This window comes from Labeo rohita, chromosome 2, assembly GCF_022985175.1.
Source record: "Labeo rohita strain BAU-BD-2019 chromosome 2, IGBB_LRoh.1.0, whole genome shotgun sequence".
NCBI lineage: Eukaryota > Metazoa > Chordata > Actinopteri > Cypriniformes > Cyprinidae > Labeo > Labeo rohita.
The window spans coordinates 5,673,226-5,696,338 of NC_066870.1; the positions used below are offsets into that span (position 1 = coordinate 5,673,226).

A 23,113-nucleotide genomic window follows, 5' to 3' on the forward strand; every position below is an offset into this window, starting at 1 on the left:
TTTTTTTCTTGCAATTCTTAGTTTATTTCTCTCGATTTGAACTTTTTTCTCTCAATTTTGAGTTTTTATCTCACTATTTAAACTTTTTTCTCATGCTTCTGAGTTTATATCACAATTCAGACTTTTTTCTTATTTAGTTCATATCTCACAATTAAATTTTTTTCTCACATTTTGAGTTTATATCTTACAACTCAGACTTTTTTTGGCAATTCTAATGTTATATCTAACAATTCAGACATATTTTTCTCATGATGCAGATTTTTGTATCTCTCAGTTTGAACTTTTTTCTCATGATTCTGAGTTTATATCTCACAATTATTTTTTTTTCTTGCAATTTTGAATTTATATCTTACAATTAATATTTTTTCTAGCAATTCTAATTTTTTATTTCACAATAATTTGAACTTTTTTCTTTCAATTCTGAGTTTATAACTTTTATAACATTTATATCTCCCAATTTGAACTAGTTTTTCTCTCAATTTTGAGTTTTAATCTTTGTATTTGAACTTTTTTCTCATGTTTTCAAGTTTATATAACACAATTACATTTCTTGCAATTCTTGCAATTTTGAGTTTATATCTTACATCTCACAATAATTTGAACTTTTTTCTTTCAATTCTGAGTTCATATTACAATTCTGACTTTTTTTTTGCAATTCTGATTTTTATCTCTCTATTTGAACTTTTTCTCATAATTCTAAGTTTGTATCTCACAATTACATTTTATTCTCACAATTTTGAGTTTATATCTTACAACTCTTTCAACTTTTTTCGTACAACTTTTTAATTTTCCATTTAAATTTAGTCTCATAATTCAAACTTTTTTCTTTCTTTTTTTTCCGTAGTTCTGAATTTCTATCATACAATTCTGTCTTTTTTCAATTATGAGATATAAACTCAAAAAAGTCAGTATTATGAGATATATCACTGCAAGATGTTACAAAATCATTGCAAGATGTTAACTCATAATTATGAGAAATAAACTAGCAATTCTGAAAACAAAAGTCCAAACTGTGAGATAAAAAGTTGCAATTACCTTTATTCCCATTACAAAAACAAGCATAATGTTCAGTGTCCTTTTTCTGGTAACATCTCTGAAACAGAATTCTCATTCTTGTCAGGAGCTCAGAGCAAGAGAGCGGAGTTGTACCTCACTGCTTAAGCTCAGTGTCTAATGTGCAGTGCTGTATGTGCTTCTTAGGTTTCAGTGTTCGTGCACTGAATCGGGTGTTGAAGGAGGAAATAATCAACAAGCCTCTGCTGACGCTGAAGTTGGCCATTCCCTCAGGTATCTACACCCTGCAGAACAACCTGCTCTATGTGGCTCTGTCAAATCTAGATGCAGCTACCTACCAGGTGAGAAAGCACAAATCCAGAGGAAGAGCTTCAGGAAAGTTTCCAGATCATTTAAAACCAAGTGATGGGGAATTCATAGAACCCACAGGTCCACTTGACCTTTTCATGTTTTCAGTTAATAAAAGTGTAAAAGAAAAGAATAACTAAAATTATATTAAAACCTTGTTATCATACAATATATGTATGATATTTCCAGAAATTAGTGTTTGGAACGCCACCTAGAAACATTTGTGTTTACTTGAGATATTCAGCATTGTATTTTCCCGAATCCCATAATTCAAAATGGAGCTAATCAGAATAAATAGTCACATATAATCAATTTATATCATTATAAATGTATCTATATTTATATATAGTTAGCTATAATAAGACTCATATAGTGAAGTATAACCTTCAATTAATTCCTCTTTCTGTCACTCCAGTTCCAATGTTAATATGTACAGTTTTATGAATGACAAACATTCAAATTCTGCAGAAAGATGTTGTCATTTCTACAGAATTCTGCGTGCTCCATGGAAATAATTGTTGTTCGGGGGCGTAGCCACGGATAAAACATAGATAAAAATAGATGCAGAAATATTTTTTGTATAATCATATAAACATGGGCAACGCTAAAGAGGGGCTAGCAGCTGCTTCAGAACCCCTATAGCACCCACACACATAAAAAAAATGAAATAAAACAAAAACATTTGACGCATTATGCATGCATAACTCCTGCAGTGCAATGTAACATGACATGATTTTCACAGCATTTGTTTTAAAAAATGTCCCAAGTAGGCCTGCCCCCAACTAAAGATTTTTCTAGTCAACTACTCACACATTTATATTAAACTGTTTAATATAATAACATACTAACCATCCTTTAATTTATAGGCGTATAGCCTTTTCTGCACTCAAACGTGCGCATAAAGCTTGCACCGGCAAAAGTAATGATTATGAATGTGTTGGGGGAAAAGAAAACATTTTAATTATTTGGTAATAAGCTAGTGCTGTCTTCTCAGTCAGTGTCCAACCCTGAAAAGATGAAGCTGCTGAATGCCGACGCTGCACTCGCCATTTCCATATGAACGTCTTCAGTACAGTACCGTTTTTCTGAAATGCTAAAACATATTTTTTTGAAACCATCACTCATTTTCTCAAAACCTTATACACAAGATGTTTAAGCTAAATTCACAGAACCCCTGACTCTTCTGGCAAAATCAAACAATCGCTTCAAAACCATTTCACCAGCACTCAAAATCAAACAATGCTTTCAAATCACACACACATTAGTCAATAATATACACACTACAGATCATTCATTGGACACTACATCAAAAAATGGAGATCACAGTGTTCAGTGCATGTAGTTACAAAAAAAGAATGTTTACTGTATATAGTAATTATTTAGCAATAAAAAAGATAGGTAAACATACACTCAAAAAACATACACACACTCCAAAGAAATCACACCTAAGTTTGGTGAATATACCAAAAAAAAAGGAAAAATACACACACATATGTATATATATATGTATGTGTGTATTTATACACTCATACATAAGTGTGTGTATTTTTCCTTTTTTTTTTTTTTTAGATATATTGCTAGATATATTTTTAGATAATTTCCTAAACCAATTTGTCAAATAAATCACTCTTTCTGCAAAACCTTAAACAAGTGTAGGCAGTTTAGACACTGTTTGCAGATCTCATGCACTCTTTTTGCAAAACTCTAAACACATTCTCACTCACTAAGACACAGTTTGTTCTGTGATGAACTTGTGATGCAAAACCCTAAACACAAGAAAGCAGAAGTTAAGCACAACTGCAACATGGCTGTCATCGTTAACACACAGTAATTCAAAATTCTTCACACTTGTTTCGAAATATTTAAATTGTTCAAAGTGTGCAGAAGGCATGGGTGCATCTGTCAATTTGAGAGGTATAGAAGAGTGTGAATCGACCACAGGCCAGTCCCCACAATGTCAAAAATTTCAGGTTTTTCTATCCTTGTGGGTCCCCACAATGTAGCAAAAACAAGTACACACATACACACACACACATGTTTGTTTTTGTGAATTGTGGGGACTTTCCATAGACTTCTATAGATTTTATACTTACCAAACGATATTGTCTATCCCCTAACCCAACCCTAACCCTAAACCTAGCCCTCACAGAAAACATGTTTGCATCGTTACACTTTCAGATAAACACCATTTACTATTTTTAATCATTTTTTAACATTGTGGGGACCCCAATTTCAGGTTTTACTATCCTTGTGGGGACATTTGGTCCCCACAATGTGGCAAAAACAAGTGTGTATTTTTCCTTTTTATTTTTGTGGTATATTCTGTATATATTTTGGTATATTCACTAAACTTAGGTGTCATTGTAAAAAAAAATTTTTATTGCAAAATAATTACTATATACAGTAAACATTTTTTTTTTTGTAACTACATGCACTGGACACTGTGTTCTCCATTTTTTGATGTAGTGTCCAATGAATGATCTGTAGTGTGTATATTATTGACTAATGTGTGTGTGATTTGAAAGCTTTGTTTGATTTTGAGTGCAGGTAAAATGGTTTTGAAGCGATTGTTTGATTTTGCCAGAAGAGTCAGGGGTTCTGTGAATTTAGTTTGAACATTTGGATTTGTGTTTAAGTATTTGAGAAAATGAGTGATGGTTTCAAAAAATGTGTTTTAGTATTTCAGATAAGTTGTAATATATGCTACATTTTAAGCGTTCTATGGATTTCTTTGTGAAGCAAGTAGCCGGTTCATTGCTGTGACGCGCTCCATTCCACGGAGACAGCAGAAAGCACAACCTCTCTGTTTTACAAAAGCACAACCTTTTGGTGTTATCGTGGGTGTACATAAATCTGAAAAAGTTTTTCGCAGGGAAAGAATGCAAGGAATTGCGCGGGCGCCTCCATGCCATGCAGTAAGCATGATAGGCTAATAAATTCATTTGCAGACATACAGTGCATATTCATCTAAAAGAAACAGCTGTGAGGATGGCTGAAACAGGACCGGGAATGTGGAACAATGGCGAATTCTCTCTCTTTATTCTTTCTTTCTTTTTTTTTGTTTGATTGTTTACAAAATACTACGATTTACTTCGAACATGAACAAGTAGGCCTACTTGCAGATAAAACTTATATTAGGCAACACACAACCACATGTTTACAGAATAATTGCCTTTATTTTCGTTAAATACAGTCCTTTTATTATCATTATATTATCATATTTTACCATTTAAACATCAAGCGTATGTGAACTTTGAAACTGCAACATGCTATTTTTTCTATTTTCTCCTCCTTTTTTGTCCACTATTACAGTTTTTCTCAATTGCTTAAACACATTTTTTGAAATTATGCCTCGCTTTTGCAAAACTCTAAACACAAGTCCGTAACTTCTAACTCAATTCCCCAAACTTACTATATTCAGGTCAAAATGAAGCTCTCCACTCAAAACAACTCAATCTTGCTGAAAAAAAACAAACTTTGCTCTCAGACATGACACACAAACCCTCAAAAACACACACACTACAACACAGTTTTACACACTGATGAGATCAATTCAAAACAATACTACGAAAACTGGTAAGAAGTGTTGCTTGGAAAAAAAAAATCACATGATGAACACAACAATTGTATGCATTTGCAAGTGTTTTAATCCTTAATTTATTGTACTGTAGAGTACAGCACAAAACAGCAAACAACAAAAATAATTATTCTGCCGCAGCATTCTGTCTTTGGTCTGGGACGGGCCAAAGAACCTCCTCAACATCACAGACTAAACTGGCCCTGGACAGGCAGCGGGGGTAAAATCCTCTTGCATGCCTGACACAACCCTGGCACGCATCAACTAAAATATATAAGACTGCTTGTTTTCTTGCCCTTGCCCTTCCTATTTCTCTTCCACGCTGTTGTCGTCGTCCTCCTCCTTCTTCTCCTCCTGTTCCTCTTTCACCTCCTACTAGAGATGCACGATATTGGATTTTTGCCGATATCCGATATGCCGATATTTTTTCATCTCATTTTGGCCGATACCGATACCGATACCAATATATATAATTTTGTTTGTAAAGTTAGTTTTTAACAATAACTTATTTGTTAGGATTAAATAAATAGTAATAAGTGGTTTACATTCAATCCCTTTTTTTTTCATCAGTAGGCTAGCATTATTTATGATCTGAATTTTGTGAATTAAGTTCACTTTTGCTATGTTTTAAGCAGAACTTCGGATGCTTTCACTTTCGAATTCGCAATCTGAATACATTTCAAAACGAAAACAGAAAAGTAGAACTAAACTGGGTGACTGTGAGGGTGCTTTCCAGGACATGAACAGGACATAATTCATTGCTACAACTTCTTAATTTGTTCCTACTATTTATTAATTTATTAATTTGTAAAATGAGGGTACAAATTACAGTTTTTCTCGATTGCTAAAACACTATAACCAGTCTTTTGAACTAAAATTTCAAAACCATAATGCCATTTTTCAAAAAGCACACCCATTTCCCTGAACTATAAACACTATTCCCCTGCTTTAACACATGAGTCAGATTTGTTGAACTGTTACTGCAAAACTCTACACACAAATCCCTACATTTCTCAGTGCTTACACCATGTGATCATTTAGAAAGCACTAGCATTCAATATTGTTCACTCGAGTCTGCAAAGTTTGAGCTCAATTAGCACACAGTTACCCAAGTGGAAACACTAGGAGTCAAAATCTATCACACACCAATCAGAACCTTCGATGGAGATAAAAGTGCCAAAGTCAGCTTAGTTTGGTGCATTTCTCAGATCAGAAATGAAATTCTCAAAACTACTTGATCAACCTCCACATCATCTAGTCACTTGTGCACATTGTGCAATTTTTTTTAACAAGTTGCGTTTGCTTTGGTATATTCATGCAGCTGATTATGCAACTGATTTGTCTGCGGTTTTCTTACATTATCAGTTCCTATTGTCATGTTGCTATAGTCTTTCCCCTCAAAACATCAAGTCATTAGCTCATTGTATATGTCTTTGCAGTAAATGCTACATTTTTGATCTAGCTGTCAAGCATATTCTACACATTTCTATTAGACTTTTTGTAAATTTGCCATGAATTGTTCAAGTGAATATTGACTTTCACTAATGCAGAGTCTACAGATCAACCGATGATAAAGCAGTTCTCTGTAATAGCTCAAAGGTACATCTCAACATCTCATGAACCTTCAGTTGGGAAGCATATATAGACAGAGGACAACATAAGAGTTACAAATTCTGGACTTTCTAATTTATATTTCGGCCTTTGCCCATATTTCTCTTTTCTATTTCACAATGACTTTGTAATGTATTTATATTTTATTTCATTTTTTTATGTTGATTTTTTTTTTTGTCAGACCACTAGTAAAAGTGTAACTGTGTATCCTATCTGGTCTTTTTCAATCAATATCCCGCATACAGTAATATGCAATTTCGAAGACAAAGAATAGGAGGTGAAAGAGGAAGAGGAGGAGAAGAAGGAGGAGGATGACGACAACAACATGGAAGAGAAATAGGAAGGGCAAGGGCAAGAAAACAAGCAGTCTTCTATATTTTAGCTGATGCGTGCAAGGGTTATAACCAATTAGAGTGTGATGTTGAGGAGGTTGTTTGGCCTGTCCCAGACTAAAGACAGGATGCTGGGGTAGAATAATTATTTTTGTTGTTGTTTGCTGTTTTGTGCTGTACTCTACAGTACAATAAATTAAGGATTAAAACACTTGCAAATGCATACATTTGTTGTATTCATCATTTTTTTTCCCAAGCAACAGTTATTACCAGTTTTCGTAGTATTGTTTTGAATTGATCTCATCAGTGTGTAAAACTGTGTTGTAGTGTGTGTGTGTGTGTGTGTTTTTGAGAGTTTGTGTGTCATGTCTAAGAGAAAAGTTTGTTTTTTTCAGCAAGATTGAGTTGTTTTGAGTGGAGAGCTTCATTTTGACCTGAATATAGTAAGTTCGGAGAATTGAGTTAGAAGTTACGGATTTGTGTTTAGAGTTTCGCAAAAGCGAGGCATAATTTCAAGAAATGTGTTTAAGCAATTGAGAAAAACTGTAATATGTAGTATTAACGAATTGTTAATTTATTCCCACGAAATATTTTATTTCCCACCCGCAATTTATCACAGTAAGATATACGAAAACAAGGATTAAAAGTGAATGACAAGAAAATACGGTGAGACGGTGAGGATTTGGGAAAATAAAAATATTATTAAGTTATGTCGCAATTCGTGACCAACTGGCAAAACAGTACACTTTTTTTTTTTTTGCACAAGAACACCAACATGTTTACCTTCTCTGGTTTAACAAGCGGTCTTTTACCCTACTGGAAAACCAAATCCTCCGTCCGCCATCGTTTCCAGAATAGTCGCGTCATTTTTGCCGTCACCACCTGGCTCGTGCTGACACTACAAATACAAACCAGGCTCTACACCCGAAGCGCTCACAACGAAAACTACTCTTCGCGTGATCAATGAAATGCTGAATATGCCACGGCTTTGTAACTCAGTAACTCCCGCTGTATTGCGCAGACGCTTCAGCACTGCAGATCAGGCACTCGCACAAATGCAACCACGTCAAATTTTAACTTGCACATTTAAAAAATAAAAATAAAAATCCAAAATGTGACAGTTTTGATCAGTCTAGAGCCCTGCAATACAAAGGCATTCAACATGGAAAGAAAGTAATAGAAATGTAGTCACTAAGTCATGTTTAATTATAATTTCTAATTATTTTATACGGTGCACTGCGCTCAAATTTATTAATTTGTAAAATAAGGGAACGAATTAAAAAGTCGTATTAACGAATTCTTAATATATTGCCAGGAAATCTTTTATTTCCCACCCGCAGTTTACCACCATAAAAGATACGACAACATGGATTAAAAGTAAATGACAAGAAAATAAACCTGCGAAATTAAAGGGTGAGACGGTGATGATTTGTGAAAAGAAACTATAAATATTATTAAGTTTGTGGCAATTCGTGACCAACCGGGAAAACAGGACACACAGCCGCTTATGGCTTTAAATGTATGGGCTCGAACGGCATGAATCCAAAAGCATGGTCGCTACTAACATTTGCCTGCTAACCAATTATTTATCTTATAAAGAATGCATGTACCTCACTTGTGTCATAATATTCACGAAAAATGTTTCATATGAGCAACGGTGTGTTTTGCCGTTGCGCCGCCGGAAAAAGAGAATTCACTGACCGCGCGCAGTAATTACTTTTTATTTTAAATGCAGATCATGTCATGTGCAAACATAGCCATTGGGTTTCAAAATACAACAAAGAGCCCCATAAAACCATTTAAATGTGCATTTAGCGATTTAGTGACTAGATATGAAACAGTAAATGATCCCAAATGGAACAACGGTGCGCTTTCTCCTATAGCCGCTGCTGCCGCTGCACGCGCTATTGCTACACATCATTCTGTATGTGCATTCTCAGTTTAAATGCAGCGATCCAAAACAGTGAATCTACTCATTCAGTCAAAACTTTGCTTCAAGAATGAGCCACACTGCTGACATGATCTAATCCCTAGCACACCCTTAGCACATGTGAGTTAACATATTCATCTTATCGGCAAGACATATCGGCATCATTTTTCATATCGGGCCGATGCCGATGTTTACATTTGAAGTCATTATCGGCCGATTCCGATATCAGTCCGATAATATAGTGCATCCCTACCTCCTACTCTTCGTCTTCGAAATTGCATATTACTGTACCCCCATACTGATATTGATTGAAAAAGACCGGATAGGATTCACAGTTACACTTTTACTAGTGGTCTGATGGGAAACAAACAAAAAAAAAATGTATATATATATATATATATATATATATATATATATCAACATAAAAAAATAAAATAAAATATAAATACATTACAAAGTCATTGTGAAATAGAAAAGAAAAAGGAAATATGGGCAAAGGTGGAAATATAAATTAGAAAGTGCACTGTCAGAATTTGTAACTCTTGTGTTGTCCTCTGTCTAATATGCTTTCCAATTGAAGGTTCATGAGATGTTGAGATGTACCTTTGAGCTATTTTAGAGAACTGCTTTATTATTGGTTGATCTGTAGACTCCACATTAGTGAAAGTCAATATTCAATTGAACAATTCATGGCAAATTTACAAAAAGTCTAATAGAAATGTGTAGAATATGCTTGACAGTTTATGACAACTAGATAAAAAATTTAGCATTTACTGCAAAGACATATACGATGAGCTAATGACTTGATGTTTTGAGGGTAAGACTATAGCACAGAGAACTATATACATGTAATACATATTGAGCAACATGACAGTAGGAACTGATAATGTAAGAAAACCGCAGACAAATCAGTTGCATGAACGTACCAAAGCAAACGCAACTTGTTAAAAAAAAATTAGAAACATTTTATGATGTGCACAAGTAACTAGATGTGGAGGTTGAACAAGTAGTTTTGAGAATTTTATTTCTGATCTGAGAAAAGCAACAAACTGTAAACTGACTTTGGCCCTTTTATCTCCATCGAAGGTTCTGATTGGTGTGTGATTAAATTTTGACTCCTAGTGTTTCCACTTGAGTAATCTTGTGCTAATTGAGCTCAAACTTTGCAGACTTGAGTAAACAATATATGGAATGCTAGTGCTTTCTAAATGACCACATGGTGTAAGCACTGAGAAATGTAGGGATTTGTGTGTAGAGTTTTGCAGTTACAGTTCACCAAATCTGACTCATGTGTTAAAGCAGGGGAATAGTGTTTATAGTTCAGGGAAATGGGTGTGCTGTTTGAAAAATGGCATTATGGTTTTGAAATTTTAGTTCAAAAGATTGGTTATAGTGTTTTAGCAATCGAGAAAAACTGCAAATTGATTGTGCAAATTGTATGTAAACTTACGACCCAAAAATTTGTGGAGCGTGTGTCACGAATAAAGTGAAAATTAAATGAAAAGTCAAGTGCACCATTACATTTTTTGATTGTCGGTGGCCGTCTTGAGGAGCGAGAAAGCTTCGCAAAATGGCTCATACCATTTTTCTGAAATGCTAAAACACATTTTTTGAAACCATCACTCATTTTCTCAAAACCTTAAACACAAATCCAAATGTTCAAACTAAATTCACAGAACCCCTGACTCTTCTGGCAAAATCAAACAATCGCTTCAAAACCATTTTACCTGTACTCAAAATCAAACAAATCTTTCAAATCACACACACATTAGTCAATACTATACGCACTACAGATCATTCATTGGACACTACATCAAAAAATGGAGAACACAGTGTCCAGTGCATGTAGCTACAAAAAAAAAAAAATGTTTACTGTATATATTAATTGTTTTGCAATGTAAAAAAGATACATAAACATACACACACTCAAAAGAAATCACATCTAAGTTTGGGGTGAATATACCTATAAAAAAAATAAAAAGGAAAAATATACACACACATATGTATACATGCATATTATATATATATATGTGTGTGTGTGTGTGTGTGTGTGTGTCCGTGTGCATATGTGTACATGTATATCTATCTATCTATCTATCTGTCTATCTATCTATCTATCTATCTATCTATATTCATACATATGTGTGTGTATTTTTCCTTTTTTGGGGGGTATATTCACCAAACTTAGGTGTAATTTATTTTGAGTGTGTGTATGTTTATGTATCTTTTTTATTGCAAAATAGTTACTATATACTGTATAGTATATCATATATACACTCGTATATACACTAGAAACAAGTGAGAAGAATTTTGAATTACTGTGTGTTAACAGCCATGTTGCAGTTGTGCTTAACTTCTGCTTTCTTGTGTTTAGGGTTTTGCATCACAGAGCAAATTGTGTCGTAGTGAGTGAGAATGTGTTTAGAGTTTTGCAAAAAGAGTGCATGAGATCTGCAAACAGTGTCTAAACTGCCTACACTTGTTTAAGGTTTTGCAGAAAGAGTGATTTATTTGACAAATTGGTTTAGGCTATTGAGAAGTTGGTTTAGAGAATGGGGTTTAGTGTTTTAGCAAATGTGAAAAAGACGAGGATGTGAAAGCTTTTTACAAGTCAGAATCTAGAATAACGGTAGGCGTGAACATGAAGTTCTGTCAGTGAGGGGCATGCACCGTGCAAGAAAAATAGGCTACAACCACATCTCCAGTCATTTTAATATGCTGTAATATTGGTAATACAAGTTGGATTTTTTTGCACATCAATCTAACAATAAATATGGCACACCCAGTTTTTCTGATGCTCACCCAGAGTCTCTTTTCTGGCTACGCTACTGGTGCAGAGTATGCACAAACACATTTTAACCATTAACAGTGTTGTAAAATAAAATAAAAATCTGTAAATTGCTACCAAACTACAAGGATTTGTGTGTAGAGTTGTGCAGTAACAGTTCACCAAATCGGATTTGTGTGTTAAAGCAGGGGAATAGTGTTTATAGTTCAGGGAAATGGGCGTGCTTCTTAGAAAAGTGGCATTATGGTTTTGAAATTTTAGTTCAAAAGACTGGTTATATTGTTTTAGCAATCAAGAAAAACTGTAATTGGTTAATTATTACTATTATTATATAATATATAATATATAAAAATTTTTGAACATAATTTATTTTAGTGATGCAAAGCTGAATTTTCATCATCATTTCTCCAGTCTTCAGTGTCACATGATTCTTCAGAAATCATTCTCAATGAAAAAACATTTTCAGGCCTTCCTGATTTACCTTCATATTGGTTTTCCAGGTTACATATCAGCTGAAAATTCTCACTACAGCTCTGTTCTCTGTGTCCATGTTGGGCAAAAAACTCGGCATTTATCAGTGGCTCTCACTAGTCATTCTGATGACTGGAATTGCACTTGTCCAGGTAAGTAGCCTTGTGATTTGTTTATGAATATTGTTTATTTGTTAAAATTGACTGAGAGTTTGCCCAACTTAAACATGCTATATTCTGATAAGCATAAAAATAGATAACAGGCACAAATATTGGTGTGTATATATATATATATAAATATATATTTATTTTATCTCTATATGTTTATTTTGTTCTAATTCTTTTTAAATATTTTAATTTCATTTTATTTTAAATTATTTTGACCCCGTTCAAAAGTTTACATATGCTTGATTCTTAATACTGTGTTGTTACGTGAATGATCCACAGCTGTTTTTTTGTTTAGTGATAGTTGTTCATGAGTCCCTTGTTTGTCCTGAACAGTTAAACTGCCCGCTGTTCTTCAGAAAAATCCTTCAGCTCCCGCAAATTCTTTGGTTTTTCAGCGTTTTTGTGTATTTGAACTCTTTACAACAGTGACTGTATGATTCTGAGATCCATCTTTTCACACTGAGGATAACTGAGAGACTCATATGCAACTATTACAGAATGTTCAAATGCTCACTGATGCTCCAGAAGGAAACATGATGCATTAGGAGCCCGGGGGTGAAAACTTTTGAACAGAATGAAGATTTTTCTTATTTTGCCTAAATATCACATTTTTTTTCATTCGGTACTGCCCTCTAGAAGCTACAGAAGATACTTACATGTTTCCCAGAAGACAAAATAAGTTAAATTTACCCTGATCTTCAAATTCCAAAAGTTTTCACGCCCCGGCTTCTGTAATAGTTGCATATGAGTCCCTCAGTTGTCCTCAGTGTGACAAGATGGATCTCAAAATCATACAGTCATTGTTGAAAAGGGTTAAAATACACAAAAATGCTGAAAAACCAAATAATATGTGGGACTTGATGGATTTTTCTGAAGAACAGCAGGCAGTTCAACTGTTTAGGACAAACAATGGACTCATGAACAACTATCACTAAAAAAACACACAGCTACAGTATTAAGAATCAAGTGTATGTAAGTGTATGTAAACTGTTTACATTTTACAAACATACTGTTTATTTTGTTCTAATTTTAAAATTCTGTTTTAAATATTGTAATAACATTTTATTATTTTTATTTTAATTAATTAATTTAATTATTTATTCAATAATTTATTTTTTTAGCTTTTTCTGTTATTATTTTATTTTACATATGATATTTTCAACACTTTTAACATTTCCACAGATCTTCTAGCATTCCCTTAGCACTCCTTTATGCAGTAAACATGACTTCTCCTTTGTTTCTGTTTGCCCTGAACCAACAGTGGCCAACTGAAGTTACATCAAGCACCAAAGAGTTGGATCTGACCACCGGCTCTCAGTTGATGGGTCTACTGGCGGTGCTTGTGGCGTGCTTCTCCAGCGGATTTGCTGGCGTCTATTTCGAAAAGATCCTCAAAGAGAGCAAGCAGAGTGTCTGGATTCGTAATATTCAGCTAGGTATATAAAAAAATATATACCTACTGTAGAAACCACCCAGCAACCTATTTTTATCTTTAAACAAAACATGTTTTAGTTTTGGTAGCTATTGTGTACAAGTTTCTGTTTCAGGAATGTGCATGCGTTCCATCACCCTTCTCAGGTGTATTTGGACTCATTTTTGGACTTGGGGGAGTGTTTGCGTACGACGGAGAAAGAGTGCAGGAGAATGGATTCTTTCAAGGGTACACCAGTCTGACGTGGACTGTGGTGGCTCTTCAGGTACACTTTCACTTCTTTTTCATAATAGCACATGCACAGACCTGCATGCCACATTGTTTCTTATTTATGTCAAACATGCTTCACATACTTTCTGTAGGCTTTGGGTGGGTTAGTCATTGCGGCTGTCATCAAATATGCAGATAACATCCTGAAGGGCTTTGCCACATCCATTTCAATCATTCTATCCACCCTCATCTCTTATTTCTTGTTGGAAGATTTTGACCCTACTAGGTAAGACAGTAGCTCCAAAACTCATCCATTTAGGTCTTTCTCAGGAAACCATGCCATTTGTGTCCGATACTACTGGTAGAATTCACAAGAATATACCATATGCACAGTAAAAGCATATTTGACTTTAGTGTTAGTGTTCCTTTGCTGAACTGCTCAGGATTGGCCAACAACCAACAAAAGTGCCTCTTTTTCCTTCTGAGGCATATAAATTCATATTTATTCAATTAGCAAATGATTTTATCTAAAGCGATGCAGAGTATGTTTGTGAAGATCCACACACAAGTGTTTATTTTGTACTGTCTCATCTGTTATACGCGTCTCCTGACTAGAATAAGTACAAAATTTGTCAATTTACATTTGTGTCATTTTACATGTTCAAATTATGCCAGAACACATTATCATTTCCTTTGAAGAAGCCATGAAACGGTCCATTTATACTAGGCGTGTCAAAGACACACCTGCAGGAAAACAAATTAAACATTTGTGTTTATTCATTATATTGGTTTGATATATTCTATTTTAGCTACAGCAGAGCAGATACACTTTAATTGATTGTGCTGCATGTTATAGCTTGCAGCGGGAGAACGCTTCGTTTTAATACACAGACAATATTTGTGCTACTCGCCTGAAACTGGATCTGTGGGTGACGCAGCTATTGTTTACAGCATTAAATTTGTGCAGCACTAAATAAAGAATTTAAGTTTGTTTTACTACTATCATTCCACTACTCTGCATCTCATATTTTTAACACCTTAAGGGGCAGTTCACACAGATCATATAATTATATTCCACTGTTTACATACCAAAATAAGAGGGATCATACAAAATGCATGCTATTTTTATTTAGTACTGACCTGATTAAGATATTTCACTTAAAGGATATTTATATATAGTCCACATGAGAAGATAATAGTTGAATTTATTAAAATGACCCTGTTCAAACGTTTACATACGATTGATTCATAATACTGTGTTGTTACCTGAATAATCAACAGCTGTGTTTTTTTTGTTTAGTGATAGTTGTTCATGAGTCCCTTGTTTGTCTTGAACAGTTAAACTGCCTGCTGTTCTTCAGAAAAATCCTTCAGCTCCCACAAATTCTTTGGTTTTTCAGAATTTTTGTGTATTTGAACCCTTTCCAACAATGACTGTATGAATCTGAGATCCATCTTTTCACACTGAGGACAACTGAGGGACTCATATGCAACTATTACAGAAGGTTCAAACACTCACTGATGCTCCAAAAGGAAAAACCATGCATTAAGTGCAAGGGGGTGAAAACTTTTAAACAAAATGAAGATGTGTACATTTTTCTTATTTTGCCTAAATATCTTTTTTTTCATTTAGTACCACCCTTCTGACACTATGGAAGATACTTAAATGTTTCCCAGAAGACAAAATAAGTTCAATTTACCCTGATCTTCAAATTCAAAAGTTTTCACGCCCCAACTCTTATTGCATTGTGTTTCCTTCTGAAGCATCAGTGAGTGTTTGAACCTTCTGTAATAGTTGCATATGAGTCCCTCAGTTGTCCTCAGTGTGAAAAGATGGATCTCAAAATCATACAGTCACTGTTGGAAAGGGTTCAAATACACAAAAATGCTGAAAAACCAAAGAATTTGTGGGAGCTGAAGGATTTTTCTGAAGAACAGTGGGCAGTTTAACTGTTCAGGACAAACAAAGGACTCATGAACAACACAGCTGTGGATCATTCAAGTTAGAACACAGTATTAAGAATCAAGTGTATGTAAACTTTTGAATGGGGTCATTATTATAAATTCAACTATTTTCTCTTGTGGACTATGTGTAAATATCTTTTATTCAAGTCAGTACTAAATAAAAAATAACATGCATTTTGTGTAATCCCTCTTATTTTGGTAAAATAATGAACATTCTGCAGATTCTGCAAGGTCTATGGTAACAATATAAGGCAACAATATATATCACGTTATAATTATTTTTACTTTAAATAAGATCTTTATGATATCAACATTTTTGATGCCATAGAATTGTCATAATTCTTGTCACCAGTGTCAGAATCACAAAAAAAACTAATACTAGCCTAAATAAAAAAAAAAAAAACTCAAGCTCACTGAAAATAAGCAAACAGTCAGCGATTAAATAAGAATAAGAAACTAAGTACAAGCAATAGGACAAAAAAACTACAGGAGAACAAATAAATAAGAAATGCTACATGCATTGTATTAAGCAATCAAATGTATAAAAACACTGCATAGTCTTTACTGTGTAAATTAAATATATAATTCTTCTTATTAAAGTTACAAAAGTGATTTAGTCAAGAGCAGTAAGAAATTTTCCCTTTTTTGTTGTTTGATTAACATGAATGACAAACAGTAAAGAATATTAGACTGCTGTCACTTTAAGAGCTGTCCGGATCCAATATACTGTTATTCTGTTACACAGGTATTTTCTTTCTCAGCTGTTTGCTTTCACTTAAGACCTAAATTGCTGTGTTTACAAGGATACTTGCAAAGACTGGCATTTTGACATATACAAGTGTCTTTGCGCTCAGATGCCACAAGAAAGCAACATATACACTCACAATGTGATATAATACTACCAAAAAATTATAATCCTAATGGCCAGACAATGATTCATGTTTTATAAATCATTAAAATATTTGTGTCTATAGATATTAAGCTTAAATGTGTAACAAGAATAAACAGTGCTCATAAATGGCTGTTAAGGTAGTATTCTCAAGTGAAATGAGTAGAGGCTTGGACCCGGAAACAGCTTATTTGATGTTGATTGTGTTTCAAAGGCTTAAAATCACTTGTTTTCAAACTGCAATGCTTTAAAACACATGCAAACGGTTAGTTTTTGTGACCACGTAGCACAGCAACGTCACGTGAGCATGTAACCGCGATAGAGACAATTGTTGACAAATTTCTATCGTGTCCATTGCTATATCGCCCACCTCTAAATAAAGCATGAGAAAAAAAAAGAGGCACTCAGGTTGCAACTTTGCATCTCGCATTTTCAAATACCCTGAGGGGCCGTTCACACAGTTCTGTAAATTTCAGAACTCTAAATTTTTTCGTTAGTCTAAAACAGTTCATATTGAAGCCAGTCTGGCAAAATGACAGCTTGTGGAATGTGCCACTCTATAATGTAATAGTGTGGCCAAACACCGCCTCTGCAGACGAACTCCTGCTTCTACACTGCTGCCTGTTTAGCCCCGCCCACTGATTTTTGCATGTAGTAGGAAAATGAAAGAGAGCTGTAAACTGTCCATTCTTACAAAACATGTTTTGTAACATGCTTTGTGGCAGTGAATTATTAAAAAAAAAAAAAAAAAAGTTTACCCTTAGTTGAACGTTTTTCAACTTGCAAGAAAAGAACGTCAAGAAGAAAATGCCAAGCATGCAGTGCTCAGTGTGAAATAAAACCTCACCACCTCATCACGCTACTGTCTTTTTTAAATGTGACCCTGGACCACAAAACCAGCCATAAGGGTCAATTATTTAAAATTGGGATTTATAGATCATCTGAAAGCTGAATGAGCTTTCCATTGATGTATGGTTTGTTAGGATAGGACAAGAGACAACTATTTCAAAAATCTAGAATCTGAGGATGCAAAAAAACCTAAATATTGAGAAAAATGCCTTTAAAGTTGTCCAAATAAAGTTTTTAGCAATGCATATTACTAATCAAAAATTAAGTTTTGAGATATTTACAGTAGGAATTTTGCAAAATATTTTCATGCAACATGATCTTTACTTAATATTCTGATTATTTTTGGCATAAAAGAAAGATCTGTCATTTTGACCCATACAATGTATTGTTGGCTATTGTTACAAATATACCCGTGCTACTTATGACTGGTTTTGTGGTCCAGGATCACAAATATGCAATGCTCCTATTGAAACAATTAAAAAAATAAGCTAGGAAAAACCACACACACAGCCTTAGAGGCCATGCACACAGAACATAGTTTGCATGTAACAAAACAAGACGCAGGGCAGTGGAATGAAAAAAAGAGAGATATGTTATTTGTTATTATGTTATATAAGTTTGACTACTACTAACTTGTGCATCAGTTTTTAGAACGGTGTATCGCTACAAGAAAAGAGATGCTGCAAAAGCATGAGCGCATTAGTCAAACCCATCCACTAGCGCACGCTAATGCGTCTTGTATTTTTTAAGGGAACCCTGGGTATTTGTATGGCTTAATATAACGTAAATGATGTCTCTTACTGAAAAATGTAGTAGAAACCCATGAAAGATTTACGCTATTTTAGAAAGCCATTTATCATTTTATACATATTGTGGCCTATTGGGGGGGCGCCATTATTTTGATTACGTAAAACGGTTGCACTTGGCGGGCTACTGATACTGCCTTTTGTCATTTTTACCGCGACACAATTTGAAATAAGCAACTTGGAAAATAAAATACTGACACAATGCCACATTGTGCGGTTTTGGTTGTAATTTTCAGTCAAAGGGCAACAAGAGAAGTGATGCAAGGCTTTCCTAGCGATGAGAATAGGAGCAAAGAATGGGAAGATGCCTGTGGACGAATAAAACTTCCTCAAGACCTGCATCTTTGTTCTCTCCACTTTAGCCCTGACACCTTTGAGGCTTTTACTAGACCACAGCTACTGAAAGAGCTTACAAATGGCAGAGACAAGAAACGCTAAATGCCATCCTGGCAGGATGTGAACATACCGACGCTTGTCATGACGCCGCTGCCACTGAAGGAGTTTCACTCGATATCCAGGGGCGTTTAGACTCTGTGCTGGGAAAATCAATGGGACGGCATTTGGTTTAAGTCTACGCTTATATCCATCGCCACCTGTAAACTCTTTCAGTAGTTGTGGTCATTGTATCAGTATTTTATTTTCCGAGTTGTGTTGTGGTAAAAATAGCAACAGGTAGCGCCAGTAGCTCATCGAGTGCAACCATTTCACATCATTGAAATAATCTCACCCCCCATAGTCTAAAATATGTATAAAATTATGTGGATTGTTGTTTTCCCTTTGTTTTCCATTTTTTTATTGCTGAAGTGTGTTGAATTTTCTTCTCCTCCGTTGTACTGTACCGATGTGAATTATTCATTTCACTTTTGGTATGAAAAGGCTTTTACGTTTGCCAAAAATATAACTTTTTATATTAATAACAAACAAGCAAGCCCTGCACCAGATTTAAAAAGTAACCCAAAAGTAACATAACACATTACTTTCCATAAAAAGTAACTAATTAGTTACTTTTTAAAGGAGTAACGCAATATTGTAATGCATTACTTTTAAAGGGGTCATTGGATGCCCATTTTCTACAAGTTGATATGATTCTTTAGGGTCTTAATGAAAAGTCTATAATATACTTTGGTTAAAAATTCTCAGTGGTTGTGTAAAACAACATCCTTTTTACTTTGTCAAAATGAACTGCAAAAATCATCCCATTCTGATGGATTGTTCCTTTAAATGCAAATGAGCTCTGCTCTTTTCTGCCCCGCCCCCTCTCTTCTCTCTGTGGAGTGACGAGCTGCTCTGAGAGATTGTTTACTTCAGCCACGTTTAGTGCGTTTAGCCGCAAAACTTGCTAACTAGCATGTTATTAGAAAAAGTGATTGCAGAAATTCATAAAAACATACCTTATACTCACTTCTGCTGTAGGTGAAGCTAAATCACGAATGATTTGCTCGAACATAGACGCATTTATGTAGATGGGGAGGCTCATTCCCTTTACAAACAAACGTAATCCACTGCATCTTCATCGGCTCAGATTTGGGGAGTAAATGACGACCACTATGTTCATTATTACATCCAGCAACACAACACCTCAATTGGAGATATTCTAGTCTAACTTACATCCCTGCTCCGGCATCGAAACAAAGAGGGCGGACTGTTATAGCTGGTCTGAGGTAAGACGCTCATGTCAATCAACTATCGTGGGAGCGGCCTCTGCATCTGAGAATGGCTCGTTTTGAATAAGGGAGTATTATTTTTACAGATTAATTAAAAACCACTGCATGGATTTTTATCATTATAGGGTAGATTTGTACATACACTGCCAACACACATTAATGTTCAAACAACATGTAAAAGTTAACTTTGCATCCAATGACCCCTTTAAAAGTAACTTTCCCCAACACTGGGTATATTTCAGTAATCTTTTAAAGTTTTAGGTTAGGTTACTGTTACAGGGTTGAAATAATGTCACTCTAATCTGAATATTGTTGGGACGTTCCTCCCTGCAGTGATCACCAAACATCTGTGACAGCAATGTCCCTGGTAATTTTGGCCTGAGATGCAAAACTATGATTTCTTGGCAGTTCAGCAGTAACCTTTTCAAATTAAATTATTTAATAAACTCCTGATATTTTCTGGCATAAATGGCACCATTTCTTGGGAATGACCCACTTTTTGTACAGTGTAGAACTTGAGGATAATAAAGCTTTTTTTTTCTTTTGTAGTGTGTTTTTCCTGGGTGCGATGCTGGTTATCGCTGCTACGTTTCTCTATGGGTATGAAAGCACACCTGCGGGCAACACTAGTAAAGTATAGAATCTGGGACATGATATGTTAAACAACCTAAAACAATCATCATGAGACGCTCTACTTCAGGTGACATTCAGGACAACAGAACCCATGATGCTATTAGAAAGTAGCACAAAAACACCCAACAATTCAAAACATGAACTGTCTTCTGTATCATTCGTTGACAGCAATACACTAACAACACACACAACCAAAAACAGAGCTATGAAACCCAAACTAGTTCTGATGTATTAGGCGGCAGGATTGTTTGTTAAACTCAGCTGAGGAAATCATTTTAAGTGTGTTTACATACAATGGGAATCTCTGTAACAGAGCCCCTCAATTTCCATGTTACAGTTTTCATATTTATTTCCTGTGCCATATAATGGCACACGGAGAAAGGGAGTGTTTTACTTGAATGTGTCCTTTGAGAAATAACATTTTCTCAAAGTCAATAAAAAAAGTGTTTCCAAAATGTCTTCCTGTCAAGTTCCTGTCAATAAAAACAAGTTGAAACTTAACCGTTTAACCATTAAGAGTAATGACTGCGTTTTGATCGGTGGAATCATCTGGCACCGTGGGAATACTTATAAGAGATCAGACTCCTGCGAGATGCTCAGTGCACTTTTATTAGTCCTTGAATGAACAGAGTGAACTGTCAGACCTTGTTGCTCTCAGCTGGGGGTTTCAGTGGAAATATATATGTTGCATCACAGTTTGTTTAATGCAAAAACGACTTGCATGCAAGAAGGGAGATGAAAAATCAGTTTCCCCCAACTGGGTCTTTCTCACCCATAATGCAATGCTATGAAACTTTTCCACAGTAAACTCAGTCTCTTCCATTGCATAGACTCGTTTTGCAGTGGGAAAGCATGTGGATATGAAAGAAAGTTGGTTTTAACAATTTAAGCAATTTCTCATTCCTGCACATCATGTTTTAAGAAATGTCGAAATCTTAAAGTAAAACCGCTTATTTCCTGCTGGTGTTCATGCATTTTCAGATACTGAGTTCATACGTTGTAATGTATCTTTATTTAGATGATCATCTTGAGAAGAAATATGGCTTTGACAGAGATACAGAAGATGTAACTGAGAAATGATAGAGGGAGATGAGGTGAGGTATTTATCATATTATAGAGAAGGAACCCCATTTGATCTATTCTACCTTCATTTAGATCAGTGCTCCAAGCTTTAGACGTACTGCATGCATCTCGACTTCCAACGAAGCTTTCCTTTGAAAGTGATTTTAGGCGAAGCATCAGGCATGAATAAATGCTCTGTTAGATTTAAGAGTTAGTCGTTATTATCTTCTGTTACATGTCCAGACAGGATATCACCTCTTCATTTCCAAATCCAATGCATAATAAAACAATACAATTCACTAAATTAAAAGCATGCAAATAATGAATAAAACTATCAAGTCATTTATAAGTAGTAAATTTAGTAGTAAATTTAGCAGTTTCTTATGAAAGCATCAGTCACACACTTTGCATTCATGTTGTTGGTTTGTTGGTCCCTCAACAGAACGGTTTACTCCAGAGAAAGATGAAAAAACCCACGGTTGAAAATTTTAGATTTTTTTTTTTTTCACATTTGATTTCCTAAAGCTCACTTTGTAAAAACGACTATTATCTGCTAGCTTTATATAAATCTTTATTTAAATATTAATTTGCATTGCACGACTTCAATTTATTTTATTAAATTACCTTAATAGCATTTACAGTTGAAGTCAAAAGTTTACATACACTTTGCAGAAGCTGCAAAATGTTAAGTATTTTACCAAAGGGTAAAAAATAAGAGGGATCATATAAAATGCATGTTATTTTTTTTTGGTGCTGACCTTAGTCCAATATTTCACGTAAAAGATGTTTACATATAGTCCACAAAAGAAAATAATAGCTGAATTTATAAAAATGACCCTGTTCAAAAGTTTACATACACTTGATTCTTAATACTGTGTGGTTTTTTAGTGATAGCTGAGTTCCTTGTTTGTCCTGAACAGTTAAACTGCCCACTGTTCTTTAGAAAAATCCTTCAAGTCCCACAAATTCTGTGGTTTTTCAGCATTTTTGTTGATTTGAACCCTTTCCAACAATGATTTATGTGAAATATCTTATTCAGGCCAGTACTAAATAACACACATTTTATATGATCCCTCTTATTTTGTAAAATAATTAACATTTTGCAGATTCTGTATGTAAACTTTTGACTTCAACAGTTTTTTTTTTTTTTTTATTGTACCATTTTTTGTATTTAAACAGCCCTGTTTTTGTGAGACTTTTTTAGCAAAACCATCGCATTAACTATCGCATTAAGGGATTTAATTTTACGTAGACAAAAATTTTGGACAGTTTTCATAAAAAGTCAGTTATCCTAATCAAAAGCAACCTATTTCACAATTTTGTTTGTTAAATTGGTTAAATGCTGCATTAAGCACCACTGACCTT

General features: G+C 34.6%; 1 protein-coding gene across 4 annotated transcripts in view; it reads left to right on the forward strand.

Annotated features, from left to right (window-relative positions):
- The window catches only part of slc35a3b (solute carrier family 35 member A3b), a 36,656-nt gene extending 15,571 nt beyond the window's left edge, over nucleotides 1-21,085 (forward strand). For 3 of the 4 annotated variants that reach the window (XM_051096989.1, XM_051096981.1, XM_051096972.1), the window contains exons 3-8: nucleotides 1,201-1,355; nucleotides 12,101-12,223; nucleotides 13,500-13,674; nucleotides 13,817-13,935; nucleotides 14,033-14,166; nucleotides 20,603-21,085. In XM_051096989.1, coding sequence (XP_050952946.1) covers nucleotides 1,201-1,355; nucleotides 12,101-12,223; nucleotides 13,500-13,674; nucleotides 13,817-13,935; nucleotides 14,033-14,166; nucleotides 20,603-20,693 — 797 coding nt within the window. In that variant the 3' untranslated portion in view covers nucleotides 20,694-21,085. Of the gene's footprint in view, nucleotides 1-1,200; nucleotides 1,356-12,100; nucleotides 12,224-13,499; nucleotides 13,675-13,785; nucleotides 13,936-14,032; nucleotides 14,167-20,602 lie in introns of all 4 variants that reach the window. The other variant, XR_007825526.1, reaches the window with a different exon arrangement.
- Nucleotides 21,086-23,113: the final 2,028 nt, after the last annotated feature.